This window comes from Pseudorca crassidens, chromosome 2 (genome assembly GCF_039906515.1).
Source record: "Pseudorca crassidens isolate mPseCra1 chromosome 2, mPseCra1.hap1, whole genome shotgun sequence".
Classification (NCBI taxonomy): Eukaryota; Metazoa; Chordata; class Mammalia; order Artiodactyla; family Delphinidae; genus Pseudorca; species Pseudorca crassidens.
Window position 1 is genome coordinate 2,275,202 of NC_090297.1, and position 20,978 is coordinate 2,296,179.

Genomic DNA, 20,978 nt, shown 5'->3' on the forward strand with positions numbered 1-20,978 from the left:
TCCTTCCTGGGAAGACCCCACGCTGAGCAGGGTGCCCTCTGGTGGTGCCAGGTGTAGGAGGCCTGAGACTGGGCTCCTGTCCACCGCATTCGGTTCAGACCCCAGAGCGGTCCTTCTCTGCCGCACACACCTGCGGCGGTTCCCCTGACAGGGGCTCCCCAGCTGGGGCACTGTTTTGCTGGTGCGACCCCGTGGAAGAAGATGGGTCGGGCTGCGGCACTTCTGTTCACATCCATCGCTCCTGAGATGAAAGATCTGCGAAGACAGGCACGCTTGTCAGTGTCGTTCACAGAGACCTGTGCCCGGCACACAAACACGTGCTGAACCTAGTCAGTCCTCGGCCTCTTCTCTTTGCTCTCTACGCTCACCTGTCCACGCATTCTTTCATCCTTTCCTTCGAGCAGCGCCCGCTCGCGCATGGCCGCCCCACCCAGGCCTCTGGCCGCTCAGAGCGAGCGGAAGGCCGGCTGGCGGCTGGGGAACCTGATGACTGGGCGCCACCGAGAACAATCCGGTGTTTCGGTTCTAACCAGGCGCGCTTACCATCCCTCCTCCCCCCACTGAGCCCGCTTCTGCGCTCGAGCCCGGTTCCCGGCGGGGAAACTGCAACAGTTGAGAGGGGTCTAGGCTCTGGAGAGAGGTGCGCTCTGCGGCCCTTGCGGCTCCTGCGGCCCCGGCGGCCCTTGCTACCCCTCGCCCCTGCAGCACGCACCTCCTGGAAGGCCTTGGGACCTCCCTCTTGCTCCGCCCCTGCCACGCCCCCGGTAACGGCCCCGCCCCTCCACCCCTCCACCAGGCCCCACCCCCGTTCCCGGAGTCCGGCGGCCTCCCACCCACGGCCTCAGATCCCGCCCCATTTATGCCCCGCCCTGACCTACCTGCCCGGCCCCTTCCCCGGGCCCCACCACCCACCGCCTCGCCCCGCCCACCCCAGCCCTGCTCCGCCCCCGCTCAGGCCCCACCACCCACCAGGCCCCACCCCCTCCAAGGCCCCGCCCCCCTCAGGCCAGGGACACGTCCGCGGCGCGCGGAGCGGCCGGGGGCTGTCGAGCCAGGTGAGACACGGGGTCGTGGTGCGGTTTCCTCGAGTAGAAGGAGGTGGTGGGCTTGGTTTCAAGTGGGCAGTGGGCAGAGACCCCACTGGCGAGGCCCAGTGCAGCCCCCCGCCCCGCTAGGCCGCGGCCTCTGTGAGCGGCCGGCCCGGGAGAGAGGAGTTGCTGGGGTGCGGGCGGGGTTGAGGCTGTCCCGGGCCCACAGACCCCGAGGCTAACTGCCTTCGCCGCTCCTGCTGGCCGCCCGGGACGCCCCAGGGCCCCTTTCCCTTCCCTGCCCCTGGCAGCGCCGCTCGCTCCTCTTCACCTTTTCTTTATTTTCTGCCTCTCTCTAAGGTTGGAGACATCTGAGGCTCCTCAGGTCCCGAACTGCGGGCTGGGAGGAGGTGAGATCACTGGCCGGGCTCTGACCATCTTCCTGGACCGCAGAGGCTTCGACCCCCAACGCCGGGACTCTCCCCTTGTAAGCTGTGGGCTCCTTGGAGGTGCCTTGGGGGTGAAGGGGTCTAATGTATATGCAGCCCGTGTGTGCCAAGGACTCTGTCCCCACACACTCCCAGGAGGCGGTGGTACCCCTGAGGGTCCCAGGGCTTAGCAGGTGTCCCTGCCAGGGAGCACAGCCCCAGGGTCCTGTGACACTGTGTGGCCGTCGCGTGTGGGTTGGACAGACCATTACAAGCAGGTGAATGAAGCCCTCAGAAGCTCAGCTGCAGCGCCTCACCAGCTTCTGGTGGCTCTCTCCGGCCAGGACTACTTGAGGGCCACCATCCGCGTCAGTCAGGAGCTTGTTCTGCTGCAAATAACAGGAGCCCACTGCCCCAGGCTTGCACAAAGTGAGCTTGACCCCCCTCAGATCAAGAAGCTCATGGGTGGGCAGCTGGTGTGGATTTGGAGACCCAGCACCACGGGGCTGGTGTGGCAGGATATCCAGACTGCAGAGCGGCTGCTCAGCTCCAGCCATCACTTCAAGGCAGGAAGAAGGAAGTGGCTGTTCTTTTGTTCATGAAAGCAAAAGCCTCCTACCCCTGCTGCACCCCAGCACCTTGCTCATATCTGGGTGACATGGGAAAGCAGGGGTCAGAGTATTAAGCTTGTCTTAGCCCGTGACTGTCACTTTGGGCCGGCACACTGCTGCCTGCAACAAGATGGGGACTCTGGCCACAGGAGGGAGGGTGGACATTAGGTAGGTAGCTAACAGAGCTGGCCCTTAGCCCCTTTCCTGGACACATCCTGGGAAAGCAGAACCCACGCTCAACAAATGCTTGGCCTTCCCCAGGCCTGAGACCCGGCCTGCATGGCTACCCCAGAGCACAGGATCCCACAGGAAGGACAGGCTTTGTGGCTTTGAGACAATCTCCCTTCCTTTGTCCCATGGGCCTGGGATTTGGGAAAGGGCAAACGTGGAAGCATTTCGGGGGTTTAAGAACTGCCGGATTTCCTGAGTTTCTGGGTTCGCTTCTTGCTAAGTGGCTCACTGTGCTTTTAAGCCTCTGTGTCCCAGATTACCTGGACAAAAGGTCAGGTTTTCCCAGGCTGGCGGGAGCTGAGCAAAGTCTCAGCCCCTGGACTCCCAGCAGGGCACAGCGGTGGGTGAGGGAGGGGCTGCAACTCGGACAGGCCAGAGGACACAGCTGCTGCTGCTGCGCAGGCCAGGCGGGCCTCCTCCCCCTACTGGACAGGCTGTACCCGCTGCCCCCAGTCCGGCTGCCCGGCTTGCCCCGTCCCCTTCCTTTCCAGCCTCCAGGGATGGCTCTGGGGCCTTATCTGGCAGGAATGGGAGGAGGGAAGGCCGTTAGTTATCAGGCTTGGTGACCTGGCCCCAGCCAGGGGCCCTCCAGGGTGGCAGCAGCTCTGCCTGGAGGCCCCCCCCTGCCCTGGGGGAGCAGGCTGGGTGGAAAAGCAGCCTCTCGCATTCCTGAGGGCAGGGTTTGGCAGACTTTCAGACTCTGTTGGAATTCCCTCTTGCCTCCTCCCACGTGACCCTGGACAAGTGGCCTAACCCCTCTGCATCCTGGTCACCTCCCAAGCTGGATGAGAGGATGCAGGCAAAGAGCCAGCCCACCTGGCCCGTCACGGCCCCCAGGCAGACCCTCACCCCAAGAGCAGGGCCACACGAACCCTGCCCCTGGCCTCACCGGGTCTGGAACAGTGTGTCTTGGGAGGCTCAGCCCACCTTCTGCCCCTCCCGCCAGAGCCCCGTGGCCCCCAGGATGCAGCCCCAGGAGAGTAGCATCCAGTACAGTAGGTGGGAGGACAGCAGCCGGGATGAAGTCAGCGTGGCCAGCGGGCCCGGCGCACAGGAGGCCTCGGGCTGTAAGAGGTGAGGGGCTGGGAGGAGGGCCCCCCTGGCCCTGCGCAGGCCCCTCCCATCCTTCCTGCCAGCCTCTGCTCTGCGCCCACTGGGCGCCCACCCCAGGCGGTCTCGGCAGACCCGGGCCCCACACCTTCCCCGGTGTCTCCACCACTCCCCTCCCTCCTGTCTTCCAGTCCAGAGCGCCTGGGCTGCCCTCCTCCACAGTCCACCTGCCCGAGGCCCCCTCCTTCTCCTCCCCCCGCCCCCCCGCCCCCCCACCCCCGCACTGGGGGCCGCCTGGGGGCTCACGTGCCTGCGGTTCTCACTCTAGGGTCTCCCGGAAGCTGTGCTCGGGCAAGCTGGGCATCTCCTTGAAGGTGCTGGGCGGAGTGGCCCTCTTCTGGGTCGTGTTCACCCTGGGCTACATCACCGGCTACTTCGTGCACAAGTGCAAATGAACGCTGCCCAGAGCATGCGCCCAGGGGCATGGGCTCGGAGGGACACCCCGTGTGCGAGAACCCCTCCGTGTACACAGACCCACCAGTCTACACGGACCTTAGTGTATACAGCCTCCCATATACACAGACCCTCCTCTCTCTACACAGGCTCCCCTCTGTGTTCACAGCCCCTCACCATGCACACAGACACTCTCCCCCAGACCAGTGCACAGACTCCAGGGGCACAGGGGGCACACATATTGGCCTCAAGCTCACGGGGACACCACTGTGCACAGCTGTCACGGGCATCCACAGGCGTACAGCCAAACAGGGACACGGGTACACAAGGACACACACCTGCACGCCTGGCGCACACAGCCACCCAGGGGCCCACGAGGCTGGGAGACCGGGCCCAGCCTGAGCTGGGGCTCAGGATACACCCAGGCTAGGCCCTCAGTCCAGGGCCCCAAGAGCTCCCTTTCTCCCCGCAGCCGAGGGCACAGGCCTGGCAGCCCCAGGGTGGGGTCGTCCCTGGGTGGGCATTGTGCGGAGCTGTGTGGCCCTGACCAGGCCCCTGCCCTCTCTGGCCCTTCTGACTCCCGTTGTGAAAGGATGGCTCTGAGGGGGTGTATGTGTGTCCCTCTGTACATCCACCCTCCCTGGGGGCTGAGTCATTTCCTGGGTAGAGGGGCCTTAGCCCTTGTCCCAGACCCACCTCTGCATCTTCCCTCCAGGGAGGTGGACACGTTCCCCAGGGCTGTCCACCCCACAGAGTGGTCCCTGCAGGAGCCCGGCCCCTCCACCGGCACCCTGTAGGAGGCCCAGACCCTGCACACGGAGGTCGTCATTAAATGTCTGTTGAATGAAAACACGGATGACAGTGTCTCCCGTGGGTCTCCCCGGCGAGGCGTGACTCACGGCCCCCGATGTGAGGGCAGCTGGAGGGCATCTGGACAGCGGCCGGGAGGCCTGGGAAAGGGCCTGTGAGCCTCCCGCTGGCTCTGGGCCTTGGGATGCGCCCCGTCCTGGCCAGGCCCTCTGCCGGGAGGTGGGAGCACAGGGGCAGGCCTGCGGGCGCGCATGTGGCTGGACCTGCTCCTGCCTCTCCTGACCATGGACAGCGCCTTGACGGCTCTGCTCCGGCTCGCTTGGCCCTCGCCTGCTGTGAACTCACGCCCCAGACCCCGCAGACCCCTTGCCAGAAACACCTTCTCAGGGAATTGGTCCTCACCCCAGAACTGCCCAGAACTGAGGGCAGGAGACGAGGGACAGTCAGGATCCCTATGGCTCATAGCAAACCTGGGTGTCAGAGGCCGAGCTGGCAGGGAGGGCAGAGACCCCACGGGACTGGCCTAGGGCACAGCGGGCCCACTGCAAGTCTGCCCGGGCCGGGTGGGCGTGAGGTGGGGCTGCACCACCCAGGTGATCCCTGGCTCTGAGCCTGCTGCTGGGCTGGGGTCTCCCAGCAGCGGTGCTTCATCAGGGCCTGCTGTGGGGCAGGGGGCAGGGCAAGCAGGTTAAGGGCAGTGGTGGAGGGTCTGTCCCAGCCGCCCTGGTCTCTGCGCCTCAGCATCTGTCTCCGGAGAGACTCTGCCCCCACCTGCTTGGCCACAGCCAGGGAGGGGGCCCCAGCTGGCCTGCACCTGTCTGGCCTCAGCCTAGCACCCCAGTTGGAGTCCCCTCTGGCCATCTCAGGACGGGCACTGGGGTGGAGGGTGTGGGAAGGTGGGCAGGGGCCACTGGCCTGGCTGCGTGGCCTCCGGGGGCTCTCAGCGGTCGGCGGTCGTCGCTGGAGGTGCAAGGGCTGACCCTCCCCGAGGCCCAGTGCAGCCTCGGCCAGGAGTGGGGCGAGGGCGCGGGACAGAGGGAGGAGGGAGGGGTCCCCGCTGCCCCTGCCCCCCATTCCCTCTGAGGCCTCTTCGGCTCCAGGGCCGCATTCCCCGAGTAGCCCCTGGTGAGGGGCAGGTCTGCGGATGCACAGGTCACATGTGACTGGCCTGGGGCAAGGCAGGGAGGCGGGACGGGGCAAGGAGGGGCAGCCAGCAGCGGGAGCGGGTGGAGAGGAAGTGACCTCGGAGCCTCTCCGGCTCGGTCCGGCACCGCTGGGTGACGCCCAGGGTCCTTACGAGGCCTGCTCCCCAGGACCGGGGGGAACATTACGGGCAGCCGTGGACCATGGACGGTGCTGGGGTCTGGCCTGGGTCTGGCTGGCCACGCCCTGTGTGCCCCACGGTCAAGCAGGCCTCAGCATGGAGAGCTGGGTGCACCAGCCCAGAGCCTGGGGGATGCGTGGCACCCCCTGCCCCAGGCCCTACTGGCACCGGATGCCTGGCCCATGCAGGTGGGGGGCTACAGGCAGGGGCACGCGGGGCACCTCAGAGAGACGTGCCCCGGGGCGCCAGCTGGACCTGAGTGGCCGGAGTGGAGGTGGCGTCCCGACAGCCCTGGGAGGGTTGGGAGAGGACGGGACAGGACCCTTGGCCTCCGCTCCCACAGGAGGTTCAGGATTGGGGTGGTCTGCTGGAGGCGGGTCCCAGGAACTTGACCCCTTTGGGAAAGCCCCGGGGTGGGGTCCACCTGGTGATGCCACAGGAGCAGGTTCCCAGGACCCAGGGATCAAGGGCAGCCGCTTCTCTGGGCCAGGCCCGAGTGACAGGAGATAACTGCCTCTCACTCTTTGCTGGCAAGAGGGTCCCAGGTCCTCAGCTTCCCCACAGACACTTCCAACACGCACCTCCAGAAACCCCAGGAAGGACTCACGGGGAAGGAGCCGCGATGTTCCTTCTAAATGTTTTTATTAGAGGGTCGGCCGACAAAGAAAAAGAAACGTCAGAGCGGTTTTCTGCTGTAAGTTGAATACGTTTCCAAACCTCACACGGAATCAAACTGCACCAGAGAAGAGCAGCAGGGCCGGCTGCTCCCCAACATCAAGGTGCCCCAGACGTGGTGCCACGCGGCCGCTGAAGCCACAGCTTGGTGCCAAGAGGGCAGCTCAGCTGCGGCCCCAACCCAGAGCTCCCAGCAGGGCTTCGCCGTGACGCCCACGCCCACGTCAGCCGCAGCATCTGCGGCCTTGATGGCCCGAGGGTCATGAAGTGACAGCCCTGAGCCGCCGATGCGCACAGATGTCAGGTAGGTTTGGGGAACACCGTCACCCGGTGTCCACTTCAGCCCAGTTAAGCACGGCTGCCCCAGGGCCGACGAAGGGCAGTCCTGGCAGTGACCAGAGAGCTGGGTCAGGGGTCAAGGCAGCCCCGCCATGTCCTTTGAGGAGGGCTGGCCGGGCCCTGGGGAACCCACGTGGTTGTACAGCAGGCCCGGCGTGTGGGGTGTGGGCCTCACGCGGGTCTGGCTCTGACCGCTACGCGCCTGGGTCCGGGGGGGGCTCTCGCATATGCCTGCCAGCCGCCTGTCATTTTGACAAAACACATAAACTGTCCTTTTCAGGTCAAAGACCATGGAACACACGTTCACTCAACAAGAAAAAGGTGGCGGGTCAGTTTTTCCTGTGCCGGCTGCTCCTGGAGCAGTGAGGTCAGTGAACTGCTGACTCAGAGCTGGAAATACCTAGAATGCCAGATGCTGAGACCCCCTTGTCCGGCACATGCTCCACGATTCCTGGCATCAAACTCCCCATGCCTCCTCCAGTCACCGCCACCCCCGTCCTGGAGCAAGCTGACGACGGCTGACCGCCCTGTCTGAGCATGGAAGCCTGTTTTGCAGTGGGAAACCTGCACACTGACCTCCAGACGCAGGTGTGACACCTCACGGCCCTGGTGCTGGTTTACAGTCGACTGACGCCCCCGCCCTCCCCAAGTCCGGCCAGTGCAGCAGGCGGGTTGGGCCGTCGCTCCCGGATGCCCTGCCTCCCACCCCCAAAGCATCCTACAGCAGCAGTAAGAAAAATGATTTTGCCAATTCTAAGGTCACGTTAAAAAATGTTTTTATAAAAAGACTACGGTTTACAATAACTGGAAACCATGGCATCCCACATTTCTAAGCTGCACTGCTGGAACCGTAGGACTTTAAAAGATACTGTATTGTACAAAAATAACTGTGCAGCTCAGCAAAATGCATGTTGTTCAGCTTCTCAACTTAGAACTAAATATTCACACCAATCACAGTGTCCTTTCCCCTGTGAATACAGTGATTTGCTGTGTGGCTACATGATTTCAGAACCCTTTGAGCAGTCAGTTCCAATATTCAAGTGATTTCATTAAAAGCACTGGCAGAGTCAATTCGGTGCTGTAAAGGTGAAATGACTTCAGCGCATGTCAACGTGGCACCCCCTACGACAGAATCGACTGGAAAACTGAACAGAGAATGCATATATCTTAAAAACTACCGAGGCGAAGGAATAATTTAATATCACCACACGAAAGCCCTGCAGAGCCAGTGCAGCTGACAGTGCCTCCCTGGGAGCCTGAGGCAGTGGCCCGGCCATCAGCGGAGCACAGTCACGTGGGCGGCGGCGAGGTCCAGGTCCGTCTTGGACGGATACACCACCTTCAGGTGGCCCTCCTCATCCACCACCCGGACCTGCTCCACCACCAGCGGGGCGCTCCCAGCCTGCTCAGCACCGGGAGTCGCCCTGGGGCCCGGGACTTGTCCAGGAATGGCATCGGCTTCGTGGTCGGAGAGGGAACCTTCGTCTTTGTTTTCCAAAGTGTACTTGTTGATTTCTGCCATTTTCTGCAAATGAAAAATATCTTTTCAACCGAGAGATTAGAGGCAACCCAGGGAAGACAGGCTGCCGTCACCCAGATGGCAAAGGGCAGCGGACGCGCCGTCTGTCCCGCGGGGCCAGAGCCTCGGTGGGCAGGATGGGCAGGGCCGGACGCTCACCAGGATGAGGGCGTCCATGATGTCCTTGCAAATCTGCAGGCTGGTGGCGCTCGTCACTTCCAGAAACAGGTCACAAGTGGTTTTCTTAATCTTCAACAGAAATTAGAAAGATTTCAGGAAAGAATCAAGTTATCACAAGCAGACCCCAGCAACTGCAAGGTCTAATCTGCAGAAAACCCTGTAAGACGGTGTCACACAAATCTGGACTGTCGCCCGCCTGAGGGGAGACACACACCGGGGTGCGGCACACGTGGCGAGTCATGGGCAGCAGCGAGCACACACCGCCACACGCGTGAACGCGACACGTGATGCGGTCTCAAAGGTGCCAGACGCTGGCACCGCCCACCTTTGTCTTCTCGCTGTTTGTTATGGGCGGGAAAGAAATCACGTCGCCGTTTGCATCCACGAGGCACGGGTAATGCTCCTTCCCATCCAGCAGGTGAAGGTACCTGGGTGAGAAGAAATACCGATAACAGGCACAGCTGTGGAAACACACCTAAAGGCGAGTGGACGAATCGCAGTTCTCTGGACACCGTAGGTGTCAGGTCAAGGGCACGTGACACAAGCAAATTCAGAGGAGATGTTCGCAGGGCCTCCTCGGCGCCCGAGCCAGCCGAGCCTGACCTAGATCAAGCGCAGCAGGCCTGGCTGCCCCTCATCCGTGGCGCGCTCTCCCTGCGCACCTGGTGGGCATGCCGAGGGCCCCCCTCTGAGACAACACAAGGCCTGCACTCCTGGCACCTGCTTCTCTGAAGCCACGCGACATGGGGCTACGATGGATCCTTCCCCCCCCCCCCCCCCACCGCCAAGAACCCGAGAGGAGAGTGAACGAACGCTGGGGAGGTCTCCTGAGTTTGGGCAGCTGCGGGAGCGCCCGCAACGGCACAGGCTGATGAAAGGGGCCCCACCTGTGCAGGCCCGACACGTTCTGCCTCTTCTTCTGCTTCCTGTGCTCCTCCGCCTCCAGCTGCAGCTGCCGCACCAGGTCCTTGGCCTTGACTTCCCGGCGCCCCAAGGGGACGATCTACGGGGTGGATACCGCACGTTGGCCCGTCGCTGGGGGTCCCAGCGGGAGGCTTCTGAGAGCTGACAGTCCTCCAGGCGGACGTCCAGCGGGCTGAGGATAGAGGCTGTCCCCATGTCACGTGCAGATATACTGTGCCTTCAGAGGTCACCCCGGGGGCTGAATCTGAAACCCGCCTAATGCACAGCCGGGGCTCCACGCCTGTGGCTCTGAGGAGGCTGAGGGAAGAGATGGGGCCAGCAGCCGGAGCCAGCCCCCTGGGAACACTCCTCCGCCGGGAGCCCGAGGTGCCTCATGCGGAACCCGAGAGACCAGGAGCGGGGCCTTGGCAGAACTTACACTGTGGTCAACCCCAGATCAGGGGGTTTGCAACTGGGATATAAACCACAATTTCTGGTTAAAAGTTAGCGAGCAGGTGAAGGAAACCACTTTCAAATCACCACCTCCTTTGATGAGTTTACTTTTGAAAGTAACTGTCAGCACAACCTGTTTTATTTTATGTTCCTGCTGGGAGCAGAAAAGGGTCAGATTCTATCCAAAATGCTCTGACTCAACCACCTGCACGTGTATTTTTTGAAAAACACACAAGGAACACTCAAACTGCAAACACCGGGATGCGTGGCCTCACCCTGAGGTCTTCTGGGGGGCGGGCGGCATACAGCAGGGGCCCCCGGATGGCGCTGAGGTCGTGGGTTGCGATGGTGGCCACCGTCCTCTTCTCACAAAGGTCCTCGTGCAGCTTTGTCTGCAATACAAGTTCAAGGGCAGGCAGAGCTCAGTATGCCAAGGCCGGAGGGCAAGCCCCGCCACCCCAGCCCCCCGGAGCAGCCTCCCCAGCCAAGTATTTATTTCGTGGAGCCTCCGCTGGAAAGCTGGTGCCTGCTTATCAGCAGAATCTCCTCTCGCCCTAACTCTACTGTGCAATGCTTGAGACTTCAAAGAGCCCGTCTCGAGCTAAAATTGATGACTGAATAAACAGAAGTGTGGCTTCAAAAGAAACACAACCCCAGCAAGCGTTTCCTCCAAAGCGCTGATCTTCCAGTTCCGAGCTCCTGGCTTGGCTTCCTCCCCGTAGGCGCGTACAGCCAGCCCCGCAGGCCACGCTCGGGGCTGCCCACGTGCAAGGATGTGCTTTTTGCTTTAAAAGCTGGGCAGACTTCACAGAAGAACAAACTCTAAGTTTGTCTAGCTGAAACTTCACAAAAACTAAACAAGTCACCCAAGAACACGTTGGCAAGAGCTGACGATTTTAACTGCGCCGGGTCCCCTCCCCGCCCCACCCCACCCGGGCCGGCCGAGGAGCTCGGCAGGAGCGGTGGTCGCCCCGCCCACGGCCCGTCCTCCCCGCCCCCATCGCGGCCGCGGGCACCCACCTGGGAAGAGAGGAAGCGCTTGAGCGCGTTCCCGGGCTGCAGGTCCATGCCCCGCACCACGGCGCCCACGATGAAAGGCCGCACGTCTCCGACCCCGGGGCTCACCCTGACCGTCAGTGGGGCCGGGTTCTCGGCCACGTGCAGGACCCGCAGCAGCAGCCGGCTGGCCTCGTCCACCCACGCCTCCTCGCCCTCGCCGCACTCCCTCTTCCTCCGCTCCCGCCGCTTCCTCCGCGCCTCCTCCCTGTCGGGGCCCTCGGCCTTGCCCCGGCTCCGGCAGCCCCCGCGGCCCCCGGCGCGCAGGTACTCCAAGATGGACCTGGTCTGGCAGCCGCTGACCATCTTCTCCAGGCGCTTGTCCCGCAGCCTGTTCCCCCGGAAGTTGATGTCCTTGAGCCTGGGGCAGTCGGCCAGCTCTGCTGGGATCTCACTCAGCTGGTTGTTGGACAGGTCCAGCGTCTGCGAGGGAGACCGGGACGCATCAGACCCCCGGGACCCGCCCTCCTGCCGCCTGCCCCGCCTCAGCCCCACGCCTCTCCCCCAGCCCAGTGCCCAGCACGGATGCAGTGACCCGGGCTCCTCGGAGGAGAGGCGCGAGTGGACTGCCAGTCACCTCTGTGAAGTGCTGGTCTTGCTTGTGCTGCTTGACCACCGTGTCCCTGTAGTAACAACCACGGCAGAATTTCCCATCGATGGTTAGGTTAGAGGGAAAAAAGACAACAAGGAACGCGGGGAATGTCTGGTTATAAACAAATAAGGACTTTACATGAGAAACAGGTTCCCCACAAAGTAGCGCTGAGACGTCTTTAATTAAATGAGCAAAAAAGCAAGAACAGAGCAAGAGTAACCAGCACGATGCTCTCGCGCTCTCGTATCCTGCATGTGTGACAGACAGCGAATCAGCGTCAATGCTGGGACAGTCCTGGGCCCTTGGCGGTGACGCGGGAGGAGGGAGCGGGGGCTACTGCTCCTGCGCCGTAAGGAGGTTGGTGAAACCCTGTGGCCCGTGAAAAGGAACCTTCTGTGACTACTACTGAGGCTGCCATCAGTGTCGCTGACACGGTGGAAACGGGCCAAGTGGCCACCTCACGTGGTGGGCAGAAGGTAGGGTCCTGTGCCGTGGGAGGGACTCGGCTGGTGGTAAGGAGGACAGGGCCCCTCCCAGGAGGCCCAGGCGGCACGCAGCCCTGCAAGTAAACGGCTTCTTCCTCGTTCTCCTCCAGGGCCCGTGGCAAGCTCTGGATGGGCCCCGCTCGGCTTCGCTTGGACCTGACATGGAGCCTGGGGAGAAACCCTATAATCTGGCTTGGTGGGAGTAAGCACAGGGGACTGGCATTTGGACAGCGAGGCAGTGACGGGCGGCAGGGGCCTCCCCAGGGGCTGCAGACCTGGGAGCGCTCGGGCAGGCCCCTCCTCACACTCAGGGAGCAGCACCCACAGCAGCGTGGCCAGCGAGGAGTCCTGGTCCTGATGGGGACACCTCGGCCCCGAATGACCACAGCTGGGCCGCAGCGGGTGGCAGATCTGTCATCAGCTGGGAGGGGGGCAGGGGCCCTGACTATCCACGAGATGCTGTCTGCTGTGGCTGGCACAGAGGGTGGTTTTAAGGGAGCTTCACAAACCCCGGTTATGAAGGAAACTCTGGCTCAGCAGTCAGGCTGCTGCGAGGCCGGAAGAACCAGGGTGGAGGAGGGGTGTGGCAGGTGGGTGCCCGACAGAGGGTGACAGAGGAACCTCCATGCGGCAGGACCGGAGGCTCGGGAGGGAGGGAGCAACTGCAGAGCAGACTTTGATCCTGCAGTCGACCCAGAAATGGAGAAAGAGAAGGTGAGCCTGACACGGTCTCCAGTCACCACTGGGGACCAAGCACTCAGTGGTCATGCGGGCTGTGGGTTAACCGGACGTCACACACCTGTCACCGTTTGGTGCCTCTCCAGGCCTCTGCCTGCTCTCAGGCGAGACTGGACAGGCGGGTAGATGGGCTGAAACGTGGCCCTTCCAGGCTTCTCTGTGTCCTGCCCCCCCCATGCTCACGCACACACACACCCACCCGTGCACAGGACTTGGCGGTGCCCCCTGCACCCCAGCCTGGGGTCTGCTGGCCTCCTCACTCACTGCTGACTGGCAACATCAGCAGTGCTGAGCCCAGGGCTGCGGAGCTGCTCCCCCAGGACACGCCCAGGTGTCAGAACGCACCTGGACGGGAGGACGGGCAGGGGCCGCCTAGACCAGGTAACCCTGTGTGCACACTCAGCCTGGCCTGGGCCAGAAGAACCAGGCCCCCGCCCACTGGCAGGCTGTGAACAGCAGACCAGGGCTGGCATTTCAAGGTCGGGTTTGGACCTGCACACCCAGCTTGGAGTCTCAAGAGCGTGAACTCCACTGGCAACTCTCACTGCAGCGTGAAAACACAGCCGCCGCGGTGGAAGGTCTGTGCCTCCACGAGGAAGAGACCCACAAAGAGCAGCAGAGGAAGGGCCGGCAAGAGTGGGGGAGGGGGGCCCCCAGCCCCGACCAGAGCAGTGTCAGGCCAGCAGCCTGCTGAGGTGGTCTCCTCGGAAGACAGGTGCGGGGGTACTGGGGCGGGGGTCTGTCAGGGGCAACGATCGCCAAACACTGGGCATTTCGGAGCAGAGGGCAGTGGCAGCAGCCAGTGCCACAGACAGCAGCCCAGGACCTGCCCCGGGGCCCTGCGGGAGACAAACGGGGAGCAAGGGCAGGCAGCCAACAGGGCTCTGGGGGTGCCATGTCCAGCAGAGACAGGGAGATCACCGACGAGTTCAAAGCGGACCCCACAGCAGGACACGCCACCCGCCGCCAGGCACGCAGAGCCGCAGGTCCAATGGGGAGTGGAGTCCACAGGTTTCATGGCCGGAGCGTGAGTGCCGGAGGGAGAGCCTGCGGCTGAAGTGATGTCTGGATGGCGTAAAACTGCGCAGGGCAGGGGGCGGGGGCGGGAAACCCACAATCGCCGAAAGGAGAATGAAGTGAATTGAGTGCACATGGAGGGGCCTCCAGGCACCTGCCCAGAAGACACCCAGGCACTCCCTCCCTGTAGGTAACACAATAGTGACACCGGCCAGGCAGGGCCAGCCTCTGACCCTAGACTGTGACTCGACTGCTGGGCCGAGCTGCGGGGAAGGGACCCTAACTCCCTGGTTGTGAGACCCTACAGACACACACTCTACCCCTGGGGGTGTGGAAGGGCCCCTCTGTTCCAGTTGATGGTGACCAGGCCGCGGGGACCTGAACCCACCATCTCCAACAGCAACTGAGAAAATAAGATGGAAGGATTTTTTTAATCAGTTTTTCGTCACTGGACAAAGGTTTCATGGGCAAAGTTCCACTTCTCTGTGAAACGTGATTACGGGAGGAGTCCCATAAATGAGCGACGCCAGACGACATGAGAGGGCACAACTCCTGGCAGGGCTGGGAGAAACCCTGAGTGCCGTGGCCCTTCAGCTGATGAACGTGCTGTCCCGGAACAGTTCATAAATCTGGGGGCACATCTGGCCTGCCCGTCCCTCCAGCAGTCCCCGGTGGCAGTGCCGTGGGCCTGGGTAATGGTCACTTACAATGGGGGCATCCTGTGGCTGAACCCCATGGGTAACAGAAGCCCAGTGGGGAGAAGCCCAGCTGAGTGGGTCTGAGGTCAGGACAGTGGTGAAGCTGGCGCTCCAGGCAGAGGTAACTGGGGAGGGAAAGGACAGCTCTCCCTTCAGCTTCCGTGTCCCCGGCAGCTGCAGTGGGGCAGAGTGTCCGCCCTTCACGGCTCCCAGGGGAGTGGGCACCAAGAAGCTCTCGTGCTGTCTCCCGACTGGGAGGTGAGTGGGACAAGCAGGGGCCTGTGTGCTGTCACCTTGGGGGCCCCTACAGAACCACGCCTCCAGGTATTCGCCTCCTTGTGTGGCATCTCCCACAACTCCGCACTGAGCTCCACTTACTGAATCAGCAGGTTGCAGTGGATGTGGCGGGCTGCTAGGTCCAGGTCTGTGCCTCAGGAAGGCCTGGCAGCTCCTGCCCTTGTGCTCCAAGGAGCCCTGAGCCGCCATGTGAGAGGTCAGACTACCCGGCGGGGACGGGAGACGTCCCAAGATGACGTGGAGAGAGGAGTCAGCCACGCCAGCCACGCCAGCTGAGCCTGGCCCTGAACCCACGGCAGCTGACCGCAGCCACACGAGTGATCAACGGCAAGGCAGCAACAGTCCAGCTGGGCTGGCCCACAGTGAAGAACCGTGAGCAAACAAAACGACCGCTGTGTTAAGCCACAGCCTTGGCGCGGTGATGCGGCTGCAGAGGACCTGCACCAGTGCCATCACCGCGCTTTCTTCATGGCACCGTGGTCATCCTCAGAGGGGAGGAGATGGGCAGGAGCCCAGGGCGCCGCTACAAGACACTGAGCTGAACCCACACTTTCTGGTTCCCAGCGCAGCTGTCCGACTCCCGCTGTGCCCCCACCTCACAGGAAGGACAGAGAACACCTCTGTCCTCGGAGCGCCAGGGTGTGGAGCGATGCTGCTTCACCCAGTTCCAGCAGCCGTTCCTTGTGAAGGCATCATTTTAGGAAAGGCCCCCAAAGGACATCTGAGTCCAAAAGGGGTTCCAAGTAGCTCTGACATGACACTCTCCAAGAAACAGGTCTCTTCATGTGAAAGAGATCGATGGAAGTCTAAAAATGGGGAACGTGATGGACCAGGGGAGGGGGGATTGAGCAAGCAAGACGTTCTCTTCACCTGAATGAGGGTGTTCCGGACACAATAAAGGCTACTTCACTGGGCGGGCACCCAGAGGTACTAAGAACGTTAACAAAACAAAACAAAACCCGAACTTGAACACTGCTAAGGCGTTACAGATGTGAAGAGAAAGATAAAAACTGTACACTCACACGACGCGACGTCACACTCACACGACGCACACGACGCGACGTCACACTCACACGGCACACACGACGCGACGTCACACTCACGACGCACACGACGCGACGTCACACGCACACGACGCACACGACGCGACGTCACGCGCACACGACGCACACGATGCGACGTCACACTCACACGACGCGACGTCACACTCACACGACGCGACGTCACGCGCACACGACGCGACGTCACGCGCACACGACGCACACGACGCGACGTCACGCGCACACGACGCACACGACGCGACGTCACGCTCACACGACGCACACGACGCGACGTCACGCTCACACGACGCACACGACGCGACGTCACGCTCACACGACGCACACGACGCGACGTCACGCTCACACGACGCACACGACGCGACGTCACGCTCACACGACGCACACGACGCGACGTCACGCTCACACGACGCACACGACGCGACGTCACGCTCACACGACGCACACGACGCGACGTCACGCTCACACGACGCACACGACGCGACGTCACACGCACACGACGCACACGACGCGACGTCACACGCACACGACGCACACGACGCGACGTCACGCTCACACGACGCGACGTTACGCTCACACGACGCACACGACGCGACGTCATGCTCACACGACGCACACGACGCGACGTCACGCTCACACGACGCACACGACGCGACGTCACACGCACACGACGCACATGACGCGACGTCAAGCTACACATTTGGTACCTCTACCTTCTGGGAAACCAAGAGACGGATGAGATGGGTGATGGAGTAGAAAGGGCGAATATCATGTGTCACACCACAGCCCTGAAGGGAAGCTACAGCCCTGGGACCAGCATCCCAGGAGTCGGCGCCCACAGCTTCTTCCTGGAAATGCCAGCTAGCGCATGTCACTCTGCAGGGTGGCCTCCTGTTTCTCTTAACTATAAACACACACACACGTACCCACGCACACAGATACACCCTGACGTAAAGACATCTGTAAAATGAGTTAGCAACATCTTAAGAGTAATTCCCGCTGCAAAGAGGTCAGTTGCTAAACTGCACACATGTTTTATTGTTTTAAAAAAGTCTGCGTTGGGAACCTACCTCAACATCATAAAGGCCATATACAACAGACCCACAGCAAACATCATTTTCAATGGTGAAAAACTGAAAGTATTTCCTCTAAGATCAGGAACAAGACAAGGATGTCCACTCTCGCCGCTATTACTCAACATAGTTTTGGAAGTCCTAGCCACGGCAATCAGAGAAGAAAAAGAAATAAAAGGAATACAAATTGGAAAAGAAGAAGTAAAACTGTCACTGTTGCAGATGACATGATACTATACATAGAGAATCCTAAAGATGCCATCAGAAAACTACTAGAGCTCATCAATGAATTTGGTAAAGCTGCAGGATACAAAATTAATGCACAGAAATCTCTTGCACTCCTATACACTAACAGTGAAAGACCAGAAAGAGAAATTAAGGAAACAATCCCATTCACCATTCCAACAAAAAGAATAAAACACCCAGGAATAAACCTACCTAAGGAAATAAAAGACCTGTACTCAGAAAACTATAAGACACTGATGAAAGAAATCAAAGAAGACACAAACAGATGGAGAGATATACCATGTTCTTGGATTAGAAGAAGCAATATTGTGAAAATGACTATACTACCCAAAGCAACCTACAGATTCAATGCAATCCCTATCAAACCACCAATGGCATTTTTTTTTTTTTTTACAGAACTAGAACAAAAAATCTTAAAATTTGTATGGAGACATAAAAGACCCAGAATAGCCAAAGGAATCTTGAGGGGAAAAAACGGAGCTGGAGGGATCAGGCTCCCTGACTTCAGACTATACTACAAAGCTACAGTAATCAAGACAGTATGGTACTGGCACAAAAACAGAAATACAGATCAATGGAACAGGACAGAAAGCCCAGAGATAAACCCACACACCTACAGTCAACTAAGCTATGACAAAGGAGGCAAGGATATACAATGGGGAAAAGACAGTCTCTTCAGTAAGTGGTGCTGGGAAAATTGGACAGCTACATGTAAAAGAATTAAATTAGAACACTCCCTAACACCATACACAAAAATAAACTCAAAATGGATTAGAGACCTAAATTTAAGACCAGACACTATAAAACTCTCAGAGGAAAACAGAGAAAGAACACTCTTTGACATAAATCACAGCAAGATCTTTTTTGATCCACCTCCTAGAGTAATGGAAATAAAAACAAAAATAAACAAATGGGACCTAATGAAACTTAAAATCTTTTGCAAAGCAAAGGATACTACAAACAAGACGAAAAGGCAACTCTCAGAATGGGAAAAAATATTTGCAAACGAATCAACGGACAAAGGATTAATCTCCAAAATATATAAACAGCTCATGCAGCTCAATATTAAAAAAACAAACAACCCAATAAAAAAAAAATGGGCAGAAGACCTAAATAAGACATTTCTCCAAAGAAGACATACAGATGGCCAAGAAGCACATGAAAAGCTGCTCAACATCACTAATTATTAGAGAAATGCAAATCAAAACTACAATGAGGTATCACCTCACACCAGTTAGAATAGGCATCATCAGAAAATCTACAAACAACAAATGCTGGAGAGGGTGTGGAGAAAAGGGAACCCTCTTGCACTGTTGATGGGAATGTGAATTGGTACAGCCACTATGGAAAACAGTATGCAGGTTCCTTAAAAAACTAAAAACAGAACTACCATACGACCCAGCAATCCCACTACTGGGCATGTACCCTGAGAAAACCATAATTCAAAAAGACACACATACCCCAATGTTCACTGCAGCACTGTTTACAATAGCCAGGTCATGGAAGCAACCCAAATGCCCATCAACAGAGGAATGGATAAAGAAGATGTGGTACATATATACAATGGAATATTACTCAGCCATAAAAAGGAACGAAATTGGGTCATTTGTAGAGACGTGGATGGATCTAGAGACTATCATACAGAGTGACGTAAATGTCAGAAAGAGAAAAACTAATATCGTATGTTAATGCATGTATGTGGAAACTAGAAAAATGGTACAGATGAACCGATGTGCAAGGCAGAAATAGACACAGATGTAGAGAACAAACATATGGACACCAAGGGGGGAAAGCGGGGGTGGGTGGGTGGGTGGGATGAATTGGGATACTGGGGATTGACATATATACACTAATATCTATAAAATAGATAATAAGAACCTGCTGTATATGTAAAAAAAAGTCTGTATAAAAGGATGGCAATGAGGAGGAAGAAACAGAGGCCTGCCTCTTTAAGGACAGGAGCCTCTAGACTGGATTTAGGCCATGGTCACAGCAACTCCTGTCCTCTAGTCTCTTCCTCAACCGACTTACTGGGCCCTTGTTCCGAGTCGAGCATTCTGTTGGGACCTGGGGTCCCCGGATGAATAAAATAAACAAGCAGTCCCTGGACAAGAAAGCCTAGACAAAACCCCAACCTATTTGCTATGTACTTTTGGCAACCCCTTCCGGCCTTCTGTAAGACAGGAATAACCACCCCTGCCTTGGCAAGCCGTTGTTGGGGTCAAGTGAACTATCACATGTGAAATCATACGCGCGGCCTTACGCAAATTCCAGTCATTTCACATCTCCACGTCCTGCCTGGGTGGCCTCACGTACAGGGCTCACCCAGTCTTTTCACAAACATTTGGAGATGCAAAAATTTAGACACCCGTCCCTGCTGTTGACCTGCGTCCGACCTGAGCGGGAAGCCCAGTTAGTCCACGATTACGAAACAGTGTGTTGCATGTTAAAGCCCAGTTGTGAGCAGAGTGTGCGGGGCGAGCCGAGAGGACCACCCGAAGACGGAGGCCAGGCTACTGCGAGGGGACCCGGGGGTGGGCCGGCTTCTCAGAGATACCGACGCTGCGGTGGCCCTTCCCGGCCGAGTTGGGACGGCTCGGCACCGGGAGGAGACCCCCGTCTGTGGCTACCACAGGGCCCGCCCCGCCCGCCCCGCTGACCGCTGACCTTGAGCGAGGCCAGGTGGGCGATTTCGGGGCTGAGCTCCCGGAGGCAGTTGTCGGCGGCCGCCAGTTCGCTGAGCAGCGGCAGCGCGCCGGGGCGGAAGAGCGCGGCGGGGAAGGCGTCCAGGCGGTTGCCGGTGAGGTTGAGGGTCTGCAGGCGCGGCGCGCAGCGCGCCAGGTCGGCGGGCAGCTCGCGCAGCCGGTTGCCACTGAGGTTGAGGCTCTGCAGCTGCGGGAAGCCCGGCGGCTCGGCGGGGCCGAGGCCCTGGCCCGGAGGCAGCGCCTCCAGCGCGTTGCCTGACAGGTCGAGCACGCGCAGCGCGGGCAGCGGGCCGAGCTCAGGGCTCAGGCCGGGCCCCAGCGCGTTGCGCCGCAGCACGAGGCTGTGCAGCTGCGGGAGGCCCTGAGCCAGGCCCGGGCCCGGCTCGCGCAGGCTGCCGCAGCCGCTCACCTCCAGGTAGTGCAGCAGCGGCAGCGTGAAGAGCCGCGGCGGCAGCCGCCCGCCCGCCGCGCGCACCCGCTGCTCCAGCCCGGGCCCGGTCAGCAGCAGCTCCCGCCGCCGCTCCCGCTCCGCCAGCTCCAGCTCCGGCCAGGCCTCCGACACCGCCGCAGCCGCCATCGCGCCGCCACTCCCGCAGCCCCTGCCGGGGCGCTTCCGGGGCACGCGGCGCCACTTCCGGTATGGGCCGGAAGGAGTCGTCGAGAGCTGCGCGGACGCTAGAGCGCCTTAGCGAGGGCCATAGAGGAGCCCGGTGGGGCGTGGCTCGAGGCTGTCGCCGGCGGGGTTGGGGTCCTCACCCGTGGGCGTGTGGGTGGGCTCCCGGAGCGCCCAGGCCCACGTGGGGCCGTGAGTGCTGGGCCTCCGGCCGAGTCTTCCTGCCCGCGAGGATGTCGGGGAGCAGCGGGGACGGCCCCGCACGCCGTGCTCTGTGGTCTCGGCCGAGCCCCTAAGAGAAGGCCGGAGAGCGAGTCTGCGGACGCGTCCGCCTCACGGACCTGAGGGAGACGCCCGGGAACGTGGTGACTCCCAGGTGGCCTAGAATTCAGGCTA

The 20,978-nt window shown here is 60.2% G+C and overlaps 2 protein-coding genes across 3 annotated transcripts; one reads left to right on the top strand and one right to left on the bottom strand.

Moving 5' to 3' along the window:
* The first annotated feature begins 984 nt into the window (after positions 1-984).
* SMIM1 (small integral membrane protein 1 (Vel blood group)) lies at positions 985-4,651 on the top strand. The gene is made up of 4 exons (XM_067717955.1): positions 985-1,055; positions 1,389-1,515; positions 3,245-3,372; positions 3,677-4,651. The coding sequence occupies exons 3-4, from the start codon at positions 3,263-3,265 to the stop codon at positions 3,801-3,803; spliced, it is 237 nt and encodes a 78-aa protein (XP_067574056.1). The 5' UTR covers positions 985-1,055; positions 1,389-1,515; positions 3,245-3,262; the 3' UTR covers positions 3,804-4,651.
* A 3,057-nt stretch (positions 4,652-7,708) lies between these two features.
* LRRC47 (leucine rich repeat containing 47) lies at positions 7,709-20,590 on the bottom strand. Of its 2 annotated transcripts, none has more exons than XM_067717933.1 (7): positions 19,932-20,587; positions 11,025-11,483; positions 10,280-10,396; positions 9,536-9,651; positions 8,974-9,076; positions 8,628-8,717; positions 7,709-8,474 (listed from the first exon to the last, which is right to left on the bottom strand). In XM_067717933.1, the coding sequence occupies exons 1-7, from the start codon at positions 20,544-20,546 to the stop codon at positions 8,226-8,228; spliced, it is 1,749 nt and encodes a 582-aa protein (XP_067574034.1). In that variant the 5' UTR covers positions 20,547-20,587; the 3' UTR covers positions 7,709-8,225. The 2 variants fall into 2 exon arrangements, 1 of the variants encoding a protein (XP_067574034.1); XR_010938870.1 differs by having other exon boundaries at positions 8,425-8,474; positions 8,910-9,076; positions 19,932-20,590.
* Positions 20,591-20,978: the final 388 nt, after the last annotated feature.

Excerpts from the sequence above, each read along its gene's own strand:
- SMIM1 (XM_067717955.1), top strand. The coding sequence starts at position 3,263 with ATGCAGCCCCAGGAGAGTAGCATCCAGTACAGTAGGTGGGAGGACAGC. Across the intron at positions 3,373-3,676 it reads GAGGCCTCGGGCTGTAAGAG|GGTCTCCCGGAAGCTGTGCT; the intron begins GTGAGGGGCTGG and ends TTCTCACTCTAG.
- LRRC47 (XM_067717933.1), bottom strand. The coding sequence starts at position 20,546 with ATGGCGGCTGCGGCGGTGTCGGAGGCCTGGCCGGAGCTGGAGCTGGCG. Across the intron at positions 9,077-9,535 it reads AACGTGTCGGGCCTGCACAG|GTACCTTCACCTGCTGGATG; the intron begins GTGGGGCCCCTT and ends CTTCTCACCCAG. Across the intron at positions 8,475-8,627 it reads TCATGGACGCCCTCATCCTG|AAAATGGCAGAAATCAACAA; the intron begins GTGAGCGTCCGG and ends TTTCATTTGCAG.